General features: G+C 48.8%; 1 protein-coding gene across 1 annotated transcript; it reads right to left on the reverse strand.

Moving 5' to 3' along the window:
* Positions 1 to 19,047: 19,047 nt before the first annotated feature.
* EDN2 (endothelin 2) lies at positions 19,048 to 24,713 on the reverse strand. Its single transcript, XM_055706236.1, has 5 exons — positions 24,532 to 24,713; positions 24,095 to 24,227; positions 22,825 to 22,944; positions 21,909 to 22,013; positions 19,048 to 21,161 (listed from the first exon to the last, which is right to left on the reverse strand). Exons 1-5 carry the CDS (start codon positions 24,587 to 24,589, stop codon positions 21,065 to 21,067), a joined length of 513 nt encoding a protein of 170 aa, XP_055562211.1. The 5' UTR covers positions 24,590 to 24,713; the 3' UTR covers positions 19,048 to 21,064.
* Positions 24,714 to 25,755: the final 1,042 nt, after the last annotated feature.

Raw genomic sequence — 25,755 nt, forward strand, 5'->3', positions numbered from 1 at the left:
GTAGGAAAGGGGCTTTTCAACATTACCTCTTACAGAAATTTCTTCAGGTCACTTATCTTCATTGCTTGTCTCTGAAATCACTATTTCCCCCGCCCCCCCCCCCCCTTAAATAAGGTGACAAACTGCACAGCATATTGTCAGTGAGAGACCAGCATTGATTTATCTAATAATATTAGCATATTTTCAGTATCATTTTTCTGTCTCATTCTTTACACAGCCCATCATCACATTCATTCTTTTTCTGCCTACCACCAAGCTTTCAGTTGAGGTGTCTTGTAACTGACCACGTGTGGTTTTTCCTTGCCCAGCCACACATATTCAAAGCTCCAGTTATTCCTCCTGATCTGATAATCTGGGGGTTTTCCATCTCACATTCCATCCAACACCAATCTACTCATTCACCTGCCTTTGGCAGGTCCACCTGGAGTTTTTCCCATTCTTCGGAGGTCCTGACTGACCTCAGCAGTTCCGTGTGATCTGCAGATCTTTCATTGTTCACTTTCTTTTTAAGATCATACACGATGCCGCCGAGGACGGTGTCAGACTCACAAGTTAAATGCAAAATGGCATTCACCCAAAACGTAAATTATGTCCACATGTAGAGCCAACATAGGAAGCTTAAAAATAAAAGCATGTGTTTGAGTAATATAACAGTCGTCCTTTATTTTATGAATTATTTAGGGGTCTTTTGGTTAATAGTTTACTTTTTTTCCCTGAACGTGGAAGAATATCAGCATATAAAAGAGTTGCATTAACTACATTAATGGAGCTGCACAGACCAGGATAGAGGTGACATTGCGCCATGCAAGTGCAGAGTCAGCACATTCATGGAGGGATGTCCTTGTTGTCATGTCCTTGAGTAATTTCCACCACTGTCAGAAGCTCCTGTTCTCCTGACAGTTCTCTGGAGCAGTTCACAAGACTGGCAGTTTTCTGTGGAGCTTGTAAAGGCTCCAAAATTTCATGGCTTTCTTAAACGTGCAAATACATCATGTATCGTGATTGTAAAGCAGTATGCTGCTGAGTCCTGGTTCACACTCATGCTGTTGCTTACTGTTCCTCCCACCACTCTTAACCATCAATTTATACATTTTTCCAGAATGGCAGTCTGAACTTTCATGGTATCATGTCATTGGTCTCCCAGCTGATCCACTGGGAATGGTGGTTTTAAAATAAGAAGCCTTGCACAAATCTGGGTGCAGCGGAATAGGGAAGAGAGGCTGTGTACTAATCTGGCAGTGGCAGAACAGTGACAGTAATATGAAAGCAGCACCACTCTCTGTATCTGATGGGACACTGTTACCAGGAATAAAGACATTCAGATCAGCTGACAGGACATTTTTATGCTACCTGCAATAAAATGAAACAAGGAGATATTACATTACAGAAGATCTAGAAAAGGTAAAGAAAAAAATAACATTGCAAACTTCAAAATGTGCATCCACACAGAACTTTGGAGATACTGAATTTCTTAAATTTGCGACAGACTGTTGTAAGACACATGATATTGCTTGAGAGTTTCTGGAAAGGGGCAGGTGAAACCCAAGAGAACTGCCTCCAGCTGCACAGGGCTGGTTCCAGGGCAATGACAGTCCTGAGCACAGCACAAGGGGACAGAAGCGGTGGGATGGAGACAGGCTGACCAACACAAATAGAGCAGACCATGGTGCATGGGGTACTTGTGCTCATTGAGTTTCCAGAACCTCCAGAGAGCAGGAGGAAGGCTGTGATGCCCTCCTAGCAGCTCCTGGGCATGCACAGGTGCTCTAATTGCAATGCTGTTGCTGCTGGGCCAAGGATCACTTTGGCAGTTTGTGAAGTCAGCTGTGCTTTGAGGTCAGTGTGAATGATCAGCCAGACTTGGCTGCTGGTGGGGAGCCCTCAAGCTGGTGCTACTAGCACTGTCCACAAGGAAGCCACCACATGACCTTTCCTGCTTTATCTCAATGGCCGCTCTATCTGAAGCCTCAGACATAGTAAACCACAAGAGAAGCAAAGAGGAAGAGAGTCCAGGAAAGGACCAAGGGCATAAACATGGCAAACTGAAACTAGATAGAGTACCTTTTGGCAGGACTGCCCAGGAGCGAGCAGCAGTAGCTACCTTTGTGCAAGGCATCCCATGGGATTGTTTCTGGGCAGGGTAGGAGGCTCCTTTCCTTGTTATATTCTTTCTTTTTTCTCTCCTGTTTTCACACCCACTCCCTTTCTGGAGATATAAGGGATGGGGGAGTTAGGAATGGGAGCCAGACAGAAACCTTCTGATTAATACAGAAAAAGATACCAAGTTCCTGACCCAAAGAGCTTGTGAGCACTTGCTGAAAAAGCGGAGCTGGCAGCACAGGCAGGCTTACCATGCAAGTTGCAACAGTAGACAGATTTCTGGGTACAAAGCAAACTTGATCCAAGGCAGTCATTAAAGAGCCCTTCTACAATGGCTTGTGCGTTATCTGCACATCTGGGCCAGTCCCACCTACTAATCACTTGCTATCTCCTAAACCTCCTGTAGTTTCAGCTGGCCATGGGTTTTCCTCCATGTACTCCACAAGCTAGAGAGCAGAGAGCACACTCCTTCCTGAAAATGATCAAGAGCCCAGGATAAAAAGCTGTGAGGTACTTTGATCCTAAATGTTCTGCATAAGGTCAAAGTATTGAGTAAACTGAGCGTTACTGTGTTCCTGATGTGGAAGAGATTCCCTCCTCGCCTCCCTCCTCCTGCTAATCAATTGCTTGCAGACATGCCTTTGCATGCAGAAGGCATCCCTGATTGCCTTTGCCCATTTTAATCATTGGAGAACTGTACCAGGAGCCCCACTTCCCATCCCACATGCACCAGGTTAGACAGATGGCATTTGCAGAGATCTGTTCTTGTATTGCTTGTGCAGTGGTTCTACAGTCATTCTAGCAAAAAAAGGTTTTGTCTCTGTCTCCAATAATTTATTACCCTGACTTTAGATGGCTAATGAATCACTGGAATAGGTCCTAAGCTTGTGTTCACATTTATTATGGTTTTGGTTGGACAAGTGATGTGCAGATACTCTGGATGCAGGAATGCATTTTATTGTGGATTTGACAGGGCTCTGAGGCATGCAATCAAAAGCAAGGAAAAAAAGTGAGTGGTGGGAGAGAGTGAAAGCCCCAAATTCCTGCCTGGCTTTTCTTAACCCCACACCCCCACACACCCCCATTACACTTTGAGGGCATAAAGCAACCCGGGGTTTGTGTTAGTCCGTAATGATTTAGAAGGATCTGTATACGTACATCCAGAGCCCACTGATTTTTACCTTCAACAAAACCTGGCCATCCTTTATATAGTTCTCTTTAACCCAAAGCTTCCCCTCACCCAGAGGATTCAGAAACCTTCTCTCTACATAGATGCCTTTCTACATGGCAATAGGTTTCACTTCTCTTCTGCCATCCTGTGTCTACTCTGTAAGATGCAATATTCACGCACTTCTTCAGGACCTGCCCAGATGAAATCCTGCTCTGCCTTCCCAGTCATACTTATTCCTCTGCTAATGGAAGTCTCCATCACTTCGCTTCTCCAGGCTGAGTTGCTGCTCCTCCCTCCCAGCGCATCTGCCTGGTCCAGAAGTGTTCACAGGACCAGGCTTGTGAACAATGCTCTGAATGGCCTTCAACAGCCTCCTTAGATGATCACCCTTTTAAGGTCTGTGAGCGACCTGACCATTCACCCTCACACACTAGTTTCAAGCCATGATTCACAGCCTGAATAATTATTCATATCTCTCCTTCATTTGCATGCCATATTTAAATTTGTGACATTTCCTAATGGAGATGCAGGTTTACAAGCCAGAGGGGGTATTCTGACACCCTCCTCTCCTGTCTTGTACAAGCAGCCTTTACCTTCTATGTCAAGACTTCCACTTACGTCCCTGGGGGGCCACAAGCCCACTGGCCTGGAGCTCCAAGAGGCAATCGCAATTTCATCCCTGCCTCAAAAACTGTTTACACAGAAATGGAAAGAAAGAGGTCTCAAAACATGAGTAAAAAGTATTTCATTACCCGAGTTTCAAACTTCTTTTCTAGTGCAGGCTAGTGCATAAATTACAGTAAAAATCAAAACACTTTAAAATGGGTGAAATAACTGGAATTTTTATCCATTCAGTTTGCCTGAACTAAACATTTGCTTCACTCCAAAGTGTCTATTTTAGTTTTTATAAACTTCCAGCAAATCAATAAAGAAGAAAACAATTATTTACCAAGCTTTTAGGTTTTTAGAAATAAGACTTTCTCTCCTTATGAGGAAAGTCAACAGTCTTTGTTCTGAAGTAATTCAAGTGTCTCCACTCTCAGGAAAGTTTCCAAGTTTTTGTCTTAGAGGTTTTGCCTTTTTTTTTTTTTTTTTTTTTAAATCCACAGTTTGACCTTTCCTCCAAGCTACCTCTTTCTCCCTTTAATCTGTAACCAGCACTTCGGTAGGGTGGTTGGGTTGGGTGTTTATGTTTTCCTTGAAAGCAATCCATGCCTCTACAGCACAGGCAGTGCTCTCCTGCTTTCTTCCTGACCAGGTAAAACTAATTCCCAGTCCTACAGCCCAAACTTCAAGATACTTGGACTTTACTTAGTTCAGCATTGTGAAAGCTGAAGCTTATGATGTGCAATGTAGGCATTAATTATTGAAACCACTAGAGATTAGGGATATTTGAGCTGTTGCATAAACCACCTGCATCCCAGATCCAATGTCCCTCTGTCTAGAAATGATGAGTAATGCCTTGTATTCCATGCCTGCACTTTTAACATGGATTTTACTATAGGTTTGACTGACTACTTCTAAGGGCCACTAAGAAAATGAAGCTTGGAATCAGTAGCCTAAAATCTCTGTTGGAGTCCCTCTATCCAGGACCAGTTCGGTCTGTTTGGTACAGACCTGTCTTGGATCTGGTGGAGTACTAAGATATGGGCAACAAAAATAAGAAAAAGTAATTTGTGAAAGAAGATACGAGGTACTTATTCGTCACAGCACTCTCAAAACTAGCTGGCTGCAATAAGGCTTTTACCATCCCACACCATGTTAACTTAAATAAGTGGTTCCCACACCTTGCCCCAGCACGGCCACCAATCCCCTACAAGGTTTCAATGGTTCATCTACCGTTCGTGCTGTTTCTTCATCCTCTTCAGGCCAGTCCCTCTGCTTCTTGCCTCTGCTGCATCCTCCTTGTCTCGCCTACCTCCAGGGCACTCTTGCTCTCCTCCCTCTGCTTCTTCCAGGTCTCTCTTCATTGACTGCTCCTCTTCCATACCCCTTAGATCAGGGGTCCTCAAACTTTTTAAACAGGGGGCCATCACGTGGATGAAGTGGCAGGTCATCTGCAGCTGCTTGGTTTCCCCCCATCAATTCCCGGCAGGGAGGGGGGTGGGTGGGTGGGGTGGCGGGGGTGTTCTGTAAATACCGGGGGCCGGATTGAGGACCCTGGGGGGCCGTATCCAACCTGCAGGCCGTAGTTTGAGGACCCCTGCTCTACACTTACTGAGTCTTCTTTGCAGAGGGGCACAAGCCTGTGACACAGATCAGGCAAGGGCTAGGCTGAGTGGAGGAGGAGGGAAGAGTTAAGCACCATGGTGCCCATAGGTGAGTAGCTACAGTAAGAGATTGTGCACACAGCGATCAAGGAAAATAACTGGGGTCCAGCCTCCCTTAACTGCAGAGGCTTCTGGACTGAAGCTTTCCCTAGAAAGAAAGCAGAAAAATGGAAAGGGAGCAAATAAAGGGAGATGGGACGCAGGTTTCCTAAAGGCAAGAGAGGACTTGGCTTGTCCCCCAGTAAAGACACAGCCTGACTGCTGGAGGGTTCAGTGGATGAATCTGAGCAGTTTTGCAGGATGTCTAACATCATTTGACAACCAGCAGTGAAGAAGAAGAGGAAAGGTGAATCCCAAGCAGAGCAAATGGGTCTTCAAGAGAAGCAGCCAACAAGGGGGTGCTGCTGGGAGATGCATCTCCTGGGATTCCTCTGCACCCACCTCTGGGTTAACTCACCGCGCTGTTCTTGTTCAAACAGCTCTGTTCAGACAGTGAGGTGAGTCACTCCAGCATATTTAGATCCTTACATAACTAAAGCCAAAAGGCAAGGTGTTACAGCATTGCTGCCAACAAAAATGTCCAGGGACCAACTTTGCACTCAAGAAAATGAATAAACACCCCCTCCAGAATAGACTGAGAGCATGTCTTAGACATTACCAGCATAGTATTTTGCAACAGGGGTGAGCTGCAGCTCTACCTCTGGTGGCAGCTGTTTTACCACACTACCTGGTGGGGCAAGGTTGAAAACATAATAATAATTCAGGACTATTTCTATGTTCCCAGTGCAAACCCTGATCCATAGAGTTACACATATTTCCACGTACAATCCATTCGTGCACTTTTCAGCATCATGTGTGAAGTGGTAACCTAACATCACAGGACCGGTGAAACCCTAGAGATACAGATGAGAATCATTGCAGACCACTTGCAAACAGGAACTAGAGATGGTTTTGCAAATATGATTCAGTACTAAGTAGCAACAGGACATTTCTGCTCAAACCACTCAACCGTGTTGTCTCCTACTGGGCAGCAGCCATTCCTCTAGCTTCATGCCAGTAAGTGTGAAGTGGCTTTAACAAAAGGCAGTATTTTACCATGTTGTCCAAATTCTGCATCTCACTCAGCTACCCAAAACAGCAGCTGCCTCACACCTGCCCCCTGCAATAAGGGAAACTCCCTTTATTAAAAGTTCAGTCCCCAGGAAACAGAATGACACTATTGCCTTGCAGATACACACCACACCCAGCACTTACTTCTAACTAGGCTGTAACCACTTCAAAGCAGCACTGCCCTGAGTAATGCTAATTCCTGAGAGGGTTAAATCAACATTTCCTAAATGTGAACACCTAGCAAACTCAAAGACTCCAGCTATGTAGGTATCTGTGCTGAGCATGTCTGAGTGACCCAAAAAAGACTAGGAAGACTAAAGGCCAGGTTCTGATGCCTCTCTGACAGCAGGACATTGCTTGGGTGAGAGACAATCCCAGAAACTGATGTGTCTCATATTTCAGAGTAAACGGAGGAAAGCTGTGAACCTGCCAACTTAATCTCAGAAAAGGTTTTTTTTACCCCAAACCTGGTGATAATGTGGAGCTCTGTGCCTGTAAGGCGGTGCTGGAGGGTCTCTGTCCCATCTTACTACAAAGTCCTATCTCATCTGGGATGTTTTAGAGGGGGCAAACCAGAATTCATAACCCACAAGCAAAAGTCAAGTTACAGATCAGCCCTGAAGCATGAGGTTAGATCAGAACCACTGTTTTACCAGAGACAAAGCAAGAAAACCCATTTCCTCCAGGGGGGAATGCCAATGTTTTGTCAACAAGGGCAAAAAACTGTTCTTGTAAAACATCTTGTATTCAAGGACCTACTCATGGCACTAAGTCAACTCTTCGGTTTTTTTGGATTACTGAAGAGAAAACTTCTTCCAAAGCTAGGCTTGTTTCCTTCCTACAGGCAAACCTTGCCACTCAAGTGGGTCTGCTCCAAAATTGCAGCTGTACCTTTTTTTTAACCTCAAACCACTTTGCTGGCCTCAGGCAGTGACCTCAGCACCATTGTGGACTGCTCCTGAAATCTCAGACTTCAGCAGGTTTCAGGCAGTTTCCTATTTAAAATAATGTACTACCAAAGCTATGGCCTCAGATCCCTCTTCTCCGAATGGATTACCCAGAATCTTGGCTTTTTGCTCTTAATTCCATGACTGACACATTTCCATCTTGTTTCTGGGAAAGTATTAAAGCTCAGTGCCCCAAAAACCTGTATACTGGGAATGCATTTCTTGTGTCTTTGCAACCCCCACCCACACCTTCCAAGGCAGATCTGGTATTCTTGGTGTAAGAGCATGATTTCATGCGAGACCAAGAACACAACTGGGGACCATCAGCAACGTTTTCCTTCTCCTGCGAGCAGATGCCTCTGGTTAACTGCTCCCTGTAGAAGTTATTCCATTCCTACCCATTTCCTGGGCTGGCAGAATGGCAGGAAGCTCGGCAGAGTCACAGGCACACATGTGAACACTGCTGCTTCTGAACCACTTGCTCTTCACTTCAGGCACATGCTGCTGAGGTGTGGGACAATCAAATAATGATGTTCTGATCTATGTGGAAAGCCACTGCAGCCTTTTAAACAGGTTTAAAAGCTCATTTTCTTCTGTTTTCCCTTCTTCCTCTACCAACATCATACACATATTAACATGACCAAACATTCTTGCCAAGCAGTACATTAAAAAAAATATATAAATCGTTGTCTACAATTGAAACTGTCTTAAAATGCTTCAGTGAAGTTTTCTTTAAATCATGGGTGCATAAATCAATACAAAAAGCAGACAGAGCAGAGTGAATACACTTGTTTTGGCACTGGGAAAATCCATATATCGGGAATCTGTGTTTTATATATATGTTTTTATGAGACTGTATAAGTTAAAGATAGACCCAGAACTTTTAGGTCTCCAAACATCACTGACCAAAAAGACATATAGAAAAAGGTGTGATGTTTTTATGTTACTTCAGAGTAAGTCAAGCCACGAAGAGCGTTAGAGAGAACAGCCTCTGATGGCTCCTTCCATGGTGATGGCATGGGTTTTAAGAGAGTAAAAGACTCATTAAACACATTTGAAACGTTTCAAATTAAAGTGCTTTTTCTTTTGTGAAGAAGGACTGGCTCAGCCTGGTCTGTGTGCTGCAAATGTTGGTGACCACGACTTGAAGGTGTCAGAGTTCTGCTTTCCACCACGACTAGTTCATTACTATGTGCAAATGATGTTCAGACCGAGATCTTCTGCAATAAATGCAAAAGCCAAGAACCCAATGCTTATTTGGTTGAGTTAAAGGTACGATTCAGGTAGGTGTTAGCAGCAGCAGGTGGCTACACTCTGAGAAGCCGGTGCCTAGCTTTTCAAGTAACAAATGCAGTAATAAAAATATGCATAAAATTAGTTCATGCTACAGCGCGGCAAACCAAGTTAATCATTCACATCCTCAAAGCAGGACAAGAGTTACAATGCCTGACTGATGATAAACCATAATACATTTCCGTGAAACACCATCCCATATTTTCATAATGACTTCTTTAAATATCAGTCAATTTTCTAAATCAGTGTCATAGGCAGGTCAACAGAAGGATATGTTGCTGACTGTCTCTTTATGCCTGCCTGGTTACAGTCATAAGCAAAATATGGCTTCAAACTGCCCTATCAGTTTCAGAATCGCCTCCACCACAGCAGCACCAGTTTGCCCAGTGCCAGCAGCAGCAGCAGCATCCCTCCTCTGCCCCTGAAGGCAGGGACACAACTGGAAGTGGAGCACAAAACAGCTGATGGATCTGTCTTCAAGGCTGAAGAGAATGCTGTTCTTCTGATTTAGTAGATCCAACCAGGCCCTTAATAACCTCTTTCTCCTAGATAAAGACAACAAGTGAAATCCAGAAGGTTACACAAATGTTGATGGGCAGGACCTAATAGGTGGTAATAGGTAGGGACATGTGGAATGTGATCTGGGAAAGTTTTGCTCAGTCTTAGGCCCTTGAGATATCCTAGAGGACAAAGGTTTCAGGTGGAAGTCTCCCTGCCAACCTCCTGCCTATGATCCACAGCATTCCTATGTCTTCACAACTCAAGGTAAAAAACAGGCACCTCTTGTTCCTCGGTCTGTGGCAACCTGCAATTACAGCATTCTCCTCGGGAGCAGGACCACCCAGTCCCTGAGTCCCCACTGCACAGGAGAGGTGGAAAACCCTTCCACCTAGAAAACTTCCCAGACTGAATTGCCTAAAATTCAAAGGTGACACAGAGAGAGCAGCCCTTGAAGAAAGCATCAGATGTGGAGGTGTTGTTGCAACCTGCCCACACTCTCCCGTTCTCTGCTACCCCTGGTCTGAGAGGACAGATCAATCACAGTCCAGGCAGTGGGGCACTGGGCATCCAACATATCAAAACACACAACCAGGGCTGAAGGTGAAGGTCTTCACAAGGGAGAAAAGTGTGTTTCTTTTCAAGATGTGTACAAAAAGCTTCCCAGCTGAACTGAGGCTCCACGTTTCTGACAGGGAAGTGAAATCACTCCCCAAGATAAGGATGTAGCAATCGGTGCTACAGCTTGTATTTGACATCTTCCTTAAATCCCCAGCTCCTAGAGTCATGGTGTGATGTGAGACTCCACTCTTTTCACAAAGATTAAAGTGTGCTCCTAGCTCCTATGTTGAAAAGCGCACTTCAGACATGACTTTTTTTCTGGCTCAACATCAAAAAAACAATTAAAAAAGACCCACACTGACAATCTTCTGTACAGCCAGATGTTGAAGTCAGTGTTATACTAAAGTCATTTTCATACAGATTTATGATCCTTTAAATTTCTGAGCTTAGTGAAAAAGTACTCTATTAACTTCTCCAGGGATATGACCAATAAAATAGTAGCTGAACTGTGTACTTCTTAGTACCTAAAACTTTTGCAGTGTCCTTTACTTAAGGAGACCGCACATCCTTTCTTCCCCAATTTCTATACCTTTCCTCAAGGTTTATGCTTGTATGCCATGCAGTCATGGCCCCAAAACCTCCCCAGTTGCCCCCCACTGCAGCCCCCCAGCTCATCTCTCAGAAGGCAAACCACCATGCCCAGAGGGCAGTGATGGAGGGGCGAGTTGCATTTAGAACTTGGACCTGTACCTTTCTGCATCTCCATGCCCATCCCCTTGAACAGGTGTTTGCAAATACGTATGTGCCCCACACGCGCCAAGCACACACAACACAAAGAAAAATGTCCTCAGTCTCTTGCCTGACAGTGAGAGCAGACATGAAGGCAGTCAGCCTCATCTGCTTCCAAGCACTGGGTCTGGTGGCAGCCCCAGGTGTGAGCAGCGAGCCCTACCTACAACCATTGTCACAAGACACATAAATCTTCTAACTGTTGCTCCAGCAGCTAAGAAAAACGAAGATCTCTTCTCAATATAAAACATTCAGGCAGCATGAAGCATCAGCTGTTCCCCCAGTAAGGCAGCAGCATCCTATCCAAAGTTTTATTGGTGGGGAATGCCTGCAGCTCCCTATCCTAGCTATGCTGTGAGGAAGATGATGACAAAGAGGAAGCAAAAATCCACACCTACCCTCAGGCTTTAAGGCTTCCAAGGGCTGTGTTTTGGTCAGTTTTCCCAAGAAACTTGGATAAAACTTTGCAGTGACAGTCCTGGCTCTGCAGCTGCTCCTTGAAATCTCCCCCCAGCTCCTGCAGTCCCACTGTGCCGACTTCTCACTCGTGCTCCCAAACAGCCAAGAGGGATGATTGCCAATTCACTCCATCGCCTTCAAAATTTCTCCTCCATTCTCACCTGCCTTTGCAGTGACACCTGAAGGACTGTGAGGTTGGCAGGATCCATTTGAACCATCTGGTTGACACCTCGTCTAGTCCAGGCTGGAAAATTCCCCCTGTTCCCTGACACGGTTTCTTCCAGTCTCCCGTGCTGGACCCAGCACTTGTTGTAAATCTTTACCTAAAGGAGACTTTGGTCAAGTCTCTTTCAGACATCCCTGTGAGAAGCCCACATCTCCAAGACTTCTGTCCATAGCCAGAGAGGTGGTAGCTGTGCCATGAAGTCCCTTTCCAGTGAGGGGGCTCCCATGCATAACACGGCACCCAGAGCTGGGCAGGGCTACCAGCAGAGTTGGTGTCACCTGCTGCCTGCCCAGGGGACTCCTTACATGGCTCTTCCTCAGAGCATCCCCCCAATGCCCTATTCAGCTGGTTTATACCAGCTATGTCTGTGCTGTCAGATGCATCAGATCACTCTCTCTTAAGCAAAGCAGATGTGGTTCTGGGGACAATGATGTGGTTGAGGGAATGGCTCCCCAGGGGCAGCATGGATCAGGCGGCTCTCCATCCCACTCTCTCCCAGCAGCCTGGGTGCTTACAAGCTCTCCCTCAAGCCCTCCCTCTGGGTTTTAGTACACAGAGCACATGTCCTTAGCATTGTGCTACAGAAACATCACACTGTGACAAAGCCATCACTGTGACCTGAGAAACCACTATGAAACTGGTAATATTTCAAAAAAGCTCGGAAAAGAGCCATGCTGAGAGCTGTTTGGACCCAGGCACTGTGTGTCCTGGAGGAACCCCCCTGAGCAATGGGACAGGAGCTGCTCATCCCCACTGGGCCAGGGTATGAGATGCTGTGGACTGGGTGCCCTTCGCAATATGGATGTAGACACTGTGACAAATCCATTTCATTGCTTACCCCATAAGTGTGAGCTGACACTGAGCTGCCCTTTTGTGTGGTTTCTCTCTTTCATTGCTCCCCTGCTCCTGTCATGACATTCCTCACCTAACCCTTCTCTTGCCCTGATGCCCTTTCTTTGACTTAAATCTGAAACCTCACCTACTGTGGAAAGCAAAATAGAAGAGCAAGGAAGAGTGGAGAGGAAAAGGTGAAATAAAAAAAAAAAACCACAGAAATAATCATGGTGTAGTCATAACAGCCAAGAGGTAGAAAGGTAAAGAAAGGGGAGGGAAAAGCAAAGCAGGGGCCCACAGTCATGGGATGGAGACGGGGAAGAACGTGCAGAGGAAAGGTGGAGAGCTTCAGCCAGGGAAATGTGGAAACAGAAGAAGAAAGGAAAAGGCCAGCCTGGCTGGGGAAAGGCATGCATCCATCAGAGGGTGTAGGGGAGCAACCCACAGGGCAGTATCGCACAGCTTGGGAAAATGGGATGGGGTGGATGGGGTCACACGTGTCCCACACACAGCAGGCATGCAGCCAATGCTTCGCCACACAGCAGGTGCCCAGATGGGCACTGCAGCACAGTAAGGTCTGGAAGTTTCCTACAGGTGTGACCAGCCTGGAGAGCATAACAGCCTGCCATGCACAGACAGGACTTTTTAGCAGATATTTCTCCCATTAGCTCAGACATCTTCAACCCCACTGGACTAGACTGGCTGATTCCTTCTTTGTTCACAATTTCCATTTGCTTTGTCAGTCTCTGATTTTGCTGGTCTCCTTCATATCCTGTTGCTCTGAGCTTCTTGGCTGTGCTTCCCCTCTGCTGGCATGAGGACCACAGGAGCTCAGGGTCTCAGGTTTTTCTGCTCTATTAATCATTTCAACGCCGTCTTCTAGTGAGCTTCCCCAGGGATGCAGTGACAACGCAGAGCTGCGCTCCTCCAGCACACACAGGACAGATGCTCGAGGACACTTCAGAGGCCAAGTACCACACGGCCTTGCTAGGTCTTGGTGTCAGCTCTGTAGGAGCCAGGGTCTATCGAGCCTGCCTTCTTACCTGCACCAGGGCTGAGGCATGAGCAGCCGTGTGGCTCCCTGACAGCATCTCTGCTCAGCACTCTGCATCTTAGAGACCGGACAACGAACATGGAGATGGAGCCATTCCCACCTGACACCACCCCATGGAGGGCAGAGAGCAAAGGCGCTTTGATGACCAAAGAAACCACATGTTTAAATGAAGACTCCAGTCCTTCGTTTAAACTATGACACATATGCACATCATCGCACTGTCCCCCGCGGGCTTGGAGCAGAAGCCACCTCTCTACTGCTCCCGCAGCTTCACCTGGGAGAAGAATGGTTAGCTAATTAGTAATTAGCTTGGCATGCATGCGGCTGCATCGTGGGAAGGGCTGGCGCTGGGGCTGATCCCTGCGCCTGGGTGCGATGGGAAGGTGAGACCCACCCTTCGGACCAGGATAATATTTTTCTAATGCCTTGCAGTGGCTGGCTTTTGTTTTGCTGAGCTGTTGCTATGCACCTGAGGCTCCGCAAGGGAAGTCAGCTCTCCAGAGGAAACAACACTGGCAAAAAGTCACCAAATTGTTCTGGCTGTGTTCTGTGTCATGAACAAACACATGAATCTGCACTTGTTTATCAGGAGGCACAAGGGCAGTATTTTGCCAGTTATCCGCAGAGGTGATTTGTCTATTGGACCTGCTAGTCTCAGTGGCAGCAGTTAGCCCCAAAAACAAAACCAGGAAGAGACTAAGTGTTCCCATACAACTTCCAGCACAATCAGCAGCCCTCCTCGAAAGCACCTTTTAAACAAGAAATGGGAGAGGGAAAAAACAATTAGCACTAGAGACTTTATTAAAAAAAAAAAAAAAAAAAAAAAAAAAAAGACAATTCTTCCATTAATCAGACCCTTATCAGCAGCAAGGTGATATAAAGCCAGGGTTTAATTGGAACTGAGAAAATGTGTTTGTGCTGGTGTGGAGAGCCTTGTCTATGCAAGCAGGAATGTGGCCTGCATCCTGTTTTCTTTACTGATGGGGGAGGAATCCGCTCTGCAATTCCTTGAAAGGCTGATGCGTGTTTTCCACCAGCTCCATGCTGGGTTTGTGAATTAGGTTCCTGCTTCTCAGCATCCTGGACAGCAGCTTTGTGCTCAGAAGGATCCCAAAACACCGGCTATGTTTTGTAGGAAAACAACCGCCATCCTTCCATCAACAGCAGCAGGTGCCTGGGCTCCTGGCACCTGCCATCCCTTTGTGCTCTGTCCGATTCCCCTGCTGCTTGTGGGCAGAAAGATCATTCCCAAAGCAGGGGGATTTAAGATTTCAGTGTTGGTTTACTCAGTGACCCTGTTATTCAGCTGTGCCTTTGCAAAGGGCAAGACAGGCAAAACATGATTTGTAAAGGGCTTGCAGGTTAGAGAGAAGCCCAGGGCTGTGTTCCATCCTGCAAAGGGTGAGGAAGTGCCTGGGGATGCTGAGTGCCCTCACCTCTCAGGGACATCAAGAAAAAGCAGTATGCATGGCAGGAACCTTCAGTCCCTCTGCTCCTGCTACCCCGTGAGTTACCTTTGAAAGGTGCTTGATATTGCCTTCTTCATGGTCAGTACTCAGGGATGGTGTTCAGCCTCTGTCAGCTCCTTGGCTCCATGCCCAGCGCCAGGGAGGGTCTCTCCGATTCACCTGGGTGGCCCTTTTCCCTCTGCCAGGGGTGTTTCTGCTTCATTACATCCATCTCTTTTTATCATAACACTCAGATATCCCATCCCACGCCGCCGTGTGGGGTGCTTCAGTGAACTTTAACCCCGTTTCAATACCATGGCATTAAATATTAGGCTATCTTTAATACTGGGATACATAAAATTTATAAGCACCTTTACCCTTTTCCCAGCCCCAGCCTCTCAGAAAGGGAATCACAGTAATGTCTCCATCCTCCTTTCATCTGTGCAGTTACTGCCAGGATGAACAGCCCAAAGCCAACAGCCTTTTCTACACAAAAACTCTGGTGGGCTGGGATGGCAATGTCACCTGCCCAAACCACCTAGGACTGTCCTTGGAGCACTGGCCACACAAATACAAAGTCTGGTTTTCCTAGGCAGGATTGGGTATGTCACCCAAGAGCAAGTTTGCAGAAGTGTGGCAAATTCAGGCAGCATTGCAGCTCAGCATAATTAAGCAGCATTCTTATTCACGTCATCTCCTGGCTTTGGCATAGGTTTTATTGTAGTCATTACAAAGACAGATATTACTTTTGGATTGACTCACTTGATGGGTTGATCAGCACTTTATTGTAGCCTCCAGTTATAGCACTTTTTATGGCATCCAGAAGAACTTAACCATTAGCACACTATTAGGAAGAACACTGGCAGCTGATTAAGTTGCTGAAGGTCAAAGACATTTTTCTTAATTGCTCTGTATATGCTCCCTCCTCCTCCCCCTCCAACAGAGCTGGAGGGAGATCATTCTGTTTTAATAATAAAGTCACAGAGGCATACCTCGTATTTGCCATCAAATCCCCAGGGAGAGGGTTGTTCACCATTTCAGAACTTGCCTAAACTGTTATGGTCCTGCTGCTGAAATGAAGTCTTGGAGATTTTCACGGCATGCATTGAAAACTAAAAAAAAAAAAAAAAAAAAAAAAAAAAGCCATCAGGGTGACTTACTGAATTGGTTAACACATATTGCAGATAATGTGCTATTAGGGTCATAATACAATGAATGCATGGATATGCTGAAGGGAGGGGTCTGTCTTTGGGAGAAAAGTGAAAATGATTTTCTAGCCTCTTGTAAACTCTGACAACTCCTAGGTACATTATCAGAACCACTCCATCACAGACTAAAGATCCTGGAGTTTGTGAGACTCTATCAGCCTTGTCATTCTTTCCTTTGGATGCAGCACTTCAGGTGTTTCCCTGTAAATTCTCAACAAAAGCTGCTCAGCAAGGTGTTCATACCCTGTCCTCCAGACAACACCAGCTATGCACTGAGCTGTACTTGCAGCGTGTTCCAGATGCACTGCAGGGATAGTGATTTCCAGTGCAGACTCTAACTGAGCCCGTGACACCCTCCCTCCCCTTCACCAACACAACTGGAGAAAGAGAATTCGTTTAAATCAGAAAATAAGCAATTTTCCCCTCTGTGCTCCTTGTCTCAGCAGCCTGCACCCTCTGGGATGCAGCAGAAGGTGAAAGGGAGGATTGCCCTCCGCTGCACAGCTCCCAAGCAGGCCCCCCTCCCCCCACCCCCCCCCCCCCCCCCCAACCTGGGACAGCAGCCCCCAGCCTCCTGCTGCTGGAGAGAGTGCACGTCCCGGGATGGGGCATGGCTCTGCTGGCTGCTTGCCCTGCTGCAGGGTGAGCTGAGGGCTTCAGCTCCCTTGTACCATGTGCTCCCACTCCCTGCTTCACCAAGCCTCTTGTGAAAGGCATCCACCCAAAATACCCCTCCCTCAAAGCATCCTTCTATTTTTATATCAATACGTCTCCTCCTGAGCAGAACCTATCAGTTCAACAAACATGAGATGTGAACAGAGTTCCATAAAAAAAAAATTGCCCAACTTGGTGAGGACAGAACTGTCCCACAGTGCAGAAGGAAAGTTAGCTGCCTGTAGGCTACCGAGAAAAGGTTCTTCAGGAAGAAATACCTGCTGCAGAAAAGATGACAGTCACATGCAAGGCACAAGAGGTCCACTTTTGTGGGAACTGCCAGTCATAAAAAGGACTGCTCAATCAAAAAGTTGTGTCTTAGGAAAGATACCTTATCACTTATACTTAGGACTGGCTTTGGAAGTTGCCTGCTTTCCTGTCTTTTCCTCTCGTATAAAGTCTTATTATTCTGTTCTTTCCTGTTAATGTGTGAGAATTTATAAAATATGCCTCCTTCAACCTACTTCAGTGAATCTTTATCACTGCATTCAATAACCACAGAATAAGCACAGCCCTCTCTTCTCTCTTTTCACCCTAATTAAGATGCCCACAAGCATCTCCTTTCTCTTCTTCCCTTGGGTGATAGCTAATTAGATCTTGTAATTAAAACTGTACCCAAAGGGCTGGGCTTTGCACAGTTGTTGGCTTTGTCCCAGGCTATCATGGGGTTACTGCCAGGCTCAAGTTGTTCCTCAGCACTTGGTGGGACACCTGAGGGACCTTATATAAGCTCCCAGAAAGGAGATAGTCCGAGGTTTTGTGATCAGGGCCTTGGGGGGCTTTTCTGGATGTCTGTCCTGAGGTAATTTTAAACCAGTTTTCCAGGTATTTTGACTTCCAGTATTTCCTTCTGTAGTACTCAGTGGTGAGTCCAAAGTTTCCACAAATGGATGTGAGTAGCCTGCCCTGGAAGATTTTCCATCATTCAGCCCTATGTCGGATTTTCCTCTGATCATTGATCTTAGGGCCAGAAAAAAAACCCAAAAACATTCAAAACACCAAAACAACCAACTTACTCACAAATGGCTTGGTTAGAATTTTCTCGCTCCCTGTTTGGATGTCTTGCTTCAAGCCCACATACCGTAAGTGCATTTCTTACGGTTCCACCTCCAGCAAATGTGATGCTCCCCTTGCAGCTGGCTGAGCCTCGAGCTGCCCAAACAGGGACGCTTTGTTCTCTGAGACCAAGGGCTGACATGGTTCTGTGCCTTAAGAAAGACAAATAGAAGGCTGGGCCCAAAGCTGGCTCAATAAATATTCCAGATGATGGGGAAATCTTTCCTGGAAGATGTATGAATTTCTAGCAGCCCTCAGCTGCCCCATTCACACTGCCCGAAATCAGTCCAAGCAGGACACCATGGAAATTACCCCAAACAGGCAAAATTTTCAGGCCATTCTGAAACAAGGTTCAGCAGAAGAGGGGAAAAATGCACCTTAGATATTGTACATAGGAAATCTGCAGTGCTTCAGGGTACGTTTTTTTCTTCTTCTACCTGTAATTCAAGGTCCTTTTTATCATGGACCTTTACCATTAAAATCATAGAAACTATGACTTACTGTCATAGAAACATCTGAAGGAATCTGAGTTTCACGCACTCTGACACTGGGTCCCAGGACGGAGACTCGGCCATGGGAGATGCAACTCAGCCGAGAAAGCTGGACAGTAGGAAAGGATGGGGCTGTAGCTCCCTGAACTGCTGTTCCCAGGAAGCCATGCAAACCCACAAAAAGTGCTGTGGTTTCTGGGTATGCAGCAAGCACAGCCCTAGCTATTACATTGCTGTTTCTTTTTTATTCCCTTCTCACAGGTGCACCGAGATTCATGGAGTTAACTAGACCAGAACAATCTATGGTGTGGTCTTCATGCAAAGATGACCATCAAATGGATGATGGCTTAAAAAAATTAAAACAATCAGCCAAACTCAGATTTAAAAGTTGTTGGGTGCAGAAGAGAGTGTGTGGCTGCTCTGTCCCTGCAATGCCAACACCCACGGTCACAGAGCTGCTAAAAGGATCGGAAGCAAAGGACTCAACCACGGGAAAACGTTGACAGGATCCCTTGGTACAAGGATTCTAGCCAGCCTTGGCATCCACAGCCCTAAGCACAAGCTGGGGATAATTTCATATTATGAAATTATCATATATGTTCCCACTGGCATCTAGAAAGGAACAGGGTATTTATTTTAAGTGAAAGAACATTTAAGTCAGCTGGATGGATTCACTTTAAACTGAAATTTGCTCAGGACCATTCACAAGACTACACAGCCTCCACATCCCCACCCACCCTCATGGTGCTTTTGGCCATCTGGATTTCTTTCCCTTTATCCACCACCACCCAGCCATCAAATAAGACAGAAAAATGGTATTGACTTTTGTCATTATTTATTACAAATTAGATTTTGCAAGTTACTGTCTAAAAAAATCAATATATTTAAATAAATACACAGATTTCTGAATGCTACATATGGCATGTGTGCAATAAGTCACTTAAAGATGAGACATTATACACACAAGGAGATATACATAGTATTTTACAGCAGTAGTTTTATTTTAAATTACTAGGCTCACATTAAACCATGTGCAAAATTTCCTCTGGAACAAACCCTTTCAAGGATTTTTTTTTTTTTTTTTTTTTTTAGAATGACTCAAACCTTCAGAAGGCCAAATATAAAATGATTCTCTGCAGCTTTGGGGACCAAATGATTTGTTTGCTGTTTCATTTATGATACAATCAGTTGGTCTCATTCCCCTCCGCACCCCACCCCCCGGGCTTAAAGCAAAATCAGGGAAGTATTTTGTATGTCCAATGGGACTACACTTGCAACAGCCACAGATTTTGGTCCACCACCACCTTCAAGCATCCTTTTTAAACGCTCACGTGTAATACTGGGTTGGGCAGCGAGGGGGACCCAACAGTGGTTCCAGAAGAGCAATTATTTATCCGCGCTAACCAGATGACAGCTGCAGCCACGATTTATAAAAGAAGTTAATCTGCCCAGGCAAACAAAAGTGCACTTGTGATACAGCTCCAGAGCCTTGAGATTGTGTTTGCCTGCAAGATTGGTTTCTAGGTTCTGGGCTCAGTGATTTTTCCAAATTATTCCTCCTCTCCTCTGGGCCAGCACTACCGTGCTGCTCCACGGCTGGGGAAGCAGCCGGGATTCTGTCATGAGTTTAAATCTGAGCCTTTCTCCTAAAGCTGCACAGGCAGCATGGTGCTCTCCTCCTCCCAAATCTTCCCTCTGTGCCAGTCCCACCTGGCTGCCCCTGGCCTAATGTGTTCTCCATTTAGGTTACACCTCTCGCAGTGGCACACTATCCATATACCGGTCATCTATTATATAGAGCCCGAATCAAAAACCTGACCTAAGCGAAGCAGCAAGCAAGCCTTTGCAGGCTATTCTCCCACCACCCATCTTCTCTGCCCCTAGCCTTTCTTTTCAGGTAGAGCTGAAAGAAAGCTGGGGTGTTAGGTTAAGAGCTGGAAGAACACTACCCTGCTAAGGGTATGTCCAAGATGAGACAGATTCACAACACTGCACTCATCCAAGCTAGCAGCTCAGCTCTGCCTTGTACCCAGCAGGGCTCCCTCCCCCAGGCTACAGGGGGCTGCACGCATGGGGGTCCTGCAGAGATATAGCCCCACTTCAGCCTCCCCTCCCCACTGCTGCTGTGTCTGATGGCAGGAGCCCAGCTTGGATCTGGTGCAAGCTCCAGTGTAAGCAAGCTATCCTCCACCTAAACAAGAGCCACTTACGGATGGCCCTTCAGTGACCTTCTCAGCCAAAGAATGCCCCTGACTGCTCAGCTGGCTTTCAGGCTTCTAGATGATACATATTCTTTAATAAAAGTTGGGAGCTGCTTTACCGTGGGAGTCTCATTCATACGCATATCATACTCTCTGACAAGTAAGAGAAAAAAGTGCAAAGGTAGGCTCACGCTGGAGGTGGTCGATCCCCATCTACAAAGACCAGCCAAACCACCACTGAATGGGGCCACGCTGGAACCAGCGCTCAGCACCCAGCCTGGGGCTGCACTGAGCTGCCTGCTTTGTGAGTGATTCAACGGCCCAGCGCCGGCTGACACTCTGCCTGGGACTCCAGCGCAGAGTTAAGCTAGTACTCCTCCAGCAAGACCCCTGCCCGATCCAAAAAGGCACAATTCAGCTCCACAACACATCTATGACTGTATAGAGGCAGATTTCCCTTTACAACACTCTCTGGAGCGCATGCAGTACTGGTTCACACAACAGGAGCATGGAGGCTTCCACTTCTTCCCCCTTCCACTCATGGCCTTTCCTTCAGCTCTAACTACCGACAGCGGAGTTAGTGGCACCCACAGGACTCCAGATTCTTCTGGTGAACTTGATATGCACCTGATTCTTATCTCTTCTTCTTCCACGGCAAAACCATTGGCTGTGCGTCCCTCTGAGAATGGTGCTGGTGCTTGCCGAACCACAGGCTGGAGGCAGCAAGATCCCTGTAAAAAGAAGAGATGTGATGTTCATTCTCCCGTCCATTTTTCTAACTGCTCAGCAACTGCCCCTCTTTATGATATTTATCTACCCCTCACCAAGAGGCAGAAGATGGGGGAAGGAAAAGGGGGAATTTCTACTCGCAGACATATTAAGCCACAATGGGGATCCACCAGCGGCCAGTGGCAGCGGATTCAAGGAGTCCTGCAGCAGGGCATGACCCAAGCGATGCTTCCCCAGATCTGCCTTTCAGAAAGTGTTCCCACTGCATCCAATTTAACTGCCACCAACAGACCAACCCTCCTTCAGTTTGCCAACTCCCTTTAATTCATTTACATTCCTGGAGTCCACAGTTTCTCCCAGCAGTGAGTTCTGCAGCTCGCTGACGTGATGTGAGAAAAGCTTATTTCCTTCCATCCAAAGTTGCTGCCCAATGAACTTTTTTCCTGCATGACTGATGCCATCCCTCCCCCACTTTGTGTCTATCACCCATTTGCCTGTCCCATATCACAGCAATGTCCCACTCCAATCAAGAATTACATTTTATGTAATATTCCTCTAGTTTTGGAAGGACACAAGCAACGCTGGCTCCCTCAGGTGCTAGCCTTCAATTCCATGGAGAGCAGAAACAGGCAAGTGTACTCACTTAAAGGGAGACAAGAGGGGGAAGGTTACTGCAGTCTGGGGTCACAACTGCAGATTTTGAAGTGCTCAGGAGGGACGTTCAGAGTGGGTTTCAGTGGCATGCTCACCTGAGAGCTCTCAGCAGGCCATGATGGGAAGGCCTCATGCCACCACTCTGTGGGGACTTCGCTGGTGCTCCAGAGCTCGCTGGGAGCTTCAGACTCTGGAGGTACCTAATGAGCAAGAGGAGATGCATGAACCACTGACATCCAGCCGTGTGCTATGGTAAGTACCAGAGGAGTGTCGCTTTAACATCACCCGTGACAGACTAAGACAGTTGAATGCATGTTTTTGAAGAGTTAATTGCAGTTATTTGAGAGCTATTCATAGCTCATTCTTACACTATCCTCTTCTGCCAGACCTCTCTCTATTCACCGTCACATTTAATGATTGGGGATTTTAACTATTGCTTTGCTATGAAATGAATGACAGGTCTCTACAGTGACTCTGCTCCCCAACTCCCTGCAGTGTAAGCACGCCTCTGTGCCGCTGGCTGAAGTGAGACAACAGAGGGCCCATACGCACTATAAAACAAGCTGGCTATGGAAGATATCCGACTTCCAAGTCCCAGCTCACAGCAATCCTACTCTCCTGCAGCCTCTCCCACCTGAGCCGTGCAGGAGACACTGGTGTCCCAAAGGTTCACGTCCTGTGCTTGTCCCTCTTCCAGCATGCTGCCAGCAACTCCCTTCCCACCAGTGCACTCAGCACTCCCTCAGCCTCCTGGCAGCAGGAGGAATGGAGGTAACATTGCTTCTTATCAGCTAGTAAAGACTATTCTACAACAAAACCACCTATTGACGCTTCGCCAGGGCCTCTTGGGAGGGGTATGGAAGCCACTAGACAAGTTCCAGCTGTTTGCAAAGAGCTGCACAGCTGTCCCCACGGAGGCTGCAGAGTTACTGCAGCTCCGAAGCTCTGCCTGCCTGCCTGCACCCTCACCGAGCAGCCCCCAGGGACATCCCCAGGACCCCCGTGACTTACCCAGGCTTCACCTGGCAGAAGGTGGCACAGATGCTGTCCCTGGAGTGCGAGCACTCGCACCTGCTGAGTGATCTCTTGCGCCGCCTTGGTGGGCTTCCCAAGCCATAGGGAGCGGTGTGTCTGTTAAAACAAAAGAAATCAGCTATGTAACCAACTTTTTATTAGCCAACATGTTTATAACACCATCCTGAGGCAGACAAGCCAGTGCCGGGATAATAAAAGATGCATCTATAGACATAAGGTGAAAAGGTCACTGATACATCTAAGCCTTTAAACTTCATCTCCTCTCCTACCTGCTGTTTTCCCCACCCCACCCCTCCCAGGGAGATTGCCAGTATGTGCTGGGTCGCCAGTGGAATTTTCTCTCCTTGCAACAGCCCGAGCGCCCGTGCAAGGGTCGCAACATGGGCTAGGCAAGCTGGCAGCTCACCTGCGTGGCACAGCACAGGAGCAGCACAGATGCCCAGGCCCCCAGCAGAAGCTGCCAGCCCCTCAAGCTCAGAGGTGTCAGGGCTTTCCCTCCCCCTGTGGGTTTTAACACACAGGACATAGTACAGATCAAGATGTCTTGGGGCCGTAACAGGTTCTTCTGATCACGGCATGCTTTCAGATCTGTTAGCACATTCCCTGCTTCATCTTTGATTGCAATCTACTCTCCCAGAGGGTTTAGGATTGGCAGTGACTGCAACTATTCTCTGAGCAAGCAGCGAGTTGTAATTGCACGTTAGCAAGCACGATTATAACCACACCTGAGTACATGTGTTTTCCTACAGCGTGATGGCCATTGGTCTGAAACTGCTCCGAAAGCTGCCCGAGCATTCTCGAGGGCAGGACTTGGCAGCTGCAGGACCTTAGTGCCAGCCCACCCCTGCTTCGCTGGCTGTAGCTGCGCTGGCAGGCGGCACTTGGGGTTACTGCTCATGAGCGGGCAGAGCAACTTTCCAACTTGCAGCTGTAATGCCTCCGTGTTGCTTTGGGCACACAGAGGTGCAAATCTCAGAAGAAGCCGATGAGGAAGCAGAGCCCTGTGTTTCCACTCTGCTCCGCGGGGGTTACACCGCAACCCTGTGCAGAAGCACAGCTTATCCCTTTCTGGCTGCGGGAAAGGACTGGACTCGCAATGCTCTCTGGAGCAGGTGCTGCAGGTGCCTCACGGGTCTGGGACCCTTCCCCACCTTCCCCTAACCGAACCCCACCCTCGATCAGAACGTACAACGGCTAAGTCAGCAGCAGGGCCACCCCCCAGCCGGAAAGCAGCACTCATGCTCACCCAGGTGTGTTGACCCAGATGATATCCAGGTGGCAGAAGTAAATGCACTCCTTATCTAGCCAGCTGTTGCAGGAGCATCGCTTGGTCCTGGGGTGCGCGGCCAGGTGGGACTCGGGTGGCGGGTGGCCTGTACCTGCGGCAGAAGGAGGGAGGGATGAGCCGCAGGCTCGGTGCGGGGCGCTGGCGTGCCCGTCCGTGTGATGGCGCAGCTGCACCTCCGCTGAGGATGACGGCGGGCAGGCGGCTTTAGCGGGGCGGGCTCCGCGGGGGCTCGCGTAACCCCGGCAGCTGCAGGGGCCGCCCCGGGAACGACGCCCCCCACCCCGCAGCCAGCCGCCGGGCACCCCCCAGCACCCCCCGCTCAGGGGGCGCGGGTAGGTGTCCCCGCCTGGGCGGGCACCCCAGGGGCAGCGAGCCCCCTCCGGCCCGGGGCTCACCATCTCCCAGGAGGGCGCAGAGGGCGAGCGCCAGCAGCACGGCGGAGGCGGTGGGCATCGCCGCGGCCCGGCGGCGGGGCCGGGGCGGCCGCAGGGCTCCGGGGACTCGCTCCGGGGTTCTCTCTCTCTGCCCCCCGGGCCGGCTCCTCCTGCCGCTCCTCCGGGAGCCGCGCTGCCCTGAGCCGCCGCGCCGCGTCTGGAGCCGGCGGGCGCCCGGCAGGTGCTTTATAGCCCCGCCACGCCGCGTCACGGCCCCGCTCCGCCCCGCCGCGTGGGGCGGCCGCGGGGGAGCAAGCGGGGCGCGGGCACACGCGTGGGGGCGGCGGGGACCCCCTGGGCAGAGCCCTGCCCGCGCCGCGCTGCCCCCGCTGCCGGCCCCGCCGCCCCGCGGGCGGCGCCGAACACGCGTGGAACCTTCTGTCCCCCCCCGCGCTGCGAGGAGGGGGCGTGGGGACGGTGCGAGGAGAAAGTGGGTGCAGTGTAGGGGGGGGGAGTGGGGGCAGCGTGTGCGCGAGTGGTGTCCCGTGGAGGGGGGGTCTCGGGTGGGGCGGCGGGGCCGGGGGTCGCAGCCCGCCGGCGGCTGGGGGGCGGGAGGCAGTTCGCAGCCGCCGCCGGCAGGTGGGGCGGGCGGGGCGCGGGCAGCGTGAGCCGCGGGGGAACCGCCGCCCCACGCGCGGGTGATGCCGGCCCCGCGCGCGCCCCCGCGCAGGGTCCCCGCGCCGCCCCCCTCCCCCCGCGCGGCGCGGCCCGGGCGAGCTGGAGCGGCGGGAGCCGGGGGGATCCCCGTGGGGCTCAAGGCAGGTGACACGGTCACTGGCCCCAACGCGTGGCTCACTGCACTGGTTAAAGCCTTCTGCTAGGCTGAGCGGTTAACATCCCTTGCATTAATCCTCTCCGAGAGCTGTCTAATTTTGCTTCGACGTTAATGATGGCATACGCGACGCCATCTGCACACTTTTAGGATACGATCGACGTGAAATAGGGCAATGACCTGCTGGCAGGCACGAGGAGGCCGGTAAAGCCGCCTGGTCCTGCCCATGGTGCGTGTTGTGCAGAAGCAGGACACTGTCCCCGAGAGGCGCCGGGCGCTGACCGCAGCAGGGCTGGCCAAAAGCCTCCGGGCACCCCGTGTCACCTGGGGCCACTGCCACACAGATCCGTGGTAAGTCTGGGCAGCAGAGCATGCCTGGAGTGTGAGCAGGTTAGAAAAGCCAACAAAGACCT

This window comes from Falco cherrug, chromosome 3 (genome assembly GCF_023634085.1).
Source record: "Falco cherrug isolate bFalChe1 chromosome 3, bFalChe1.pri, whole genome shotgun sequence".
Lineage (NCBI taxonomy): Eukaryota > Metazoa > Chordata > Aves > Falconiformes > Falconidae > Falco > Falco cherrug.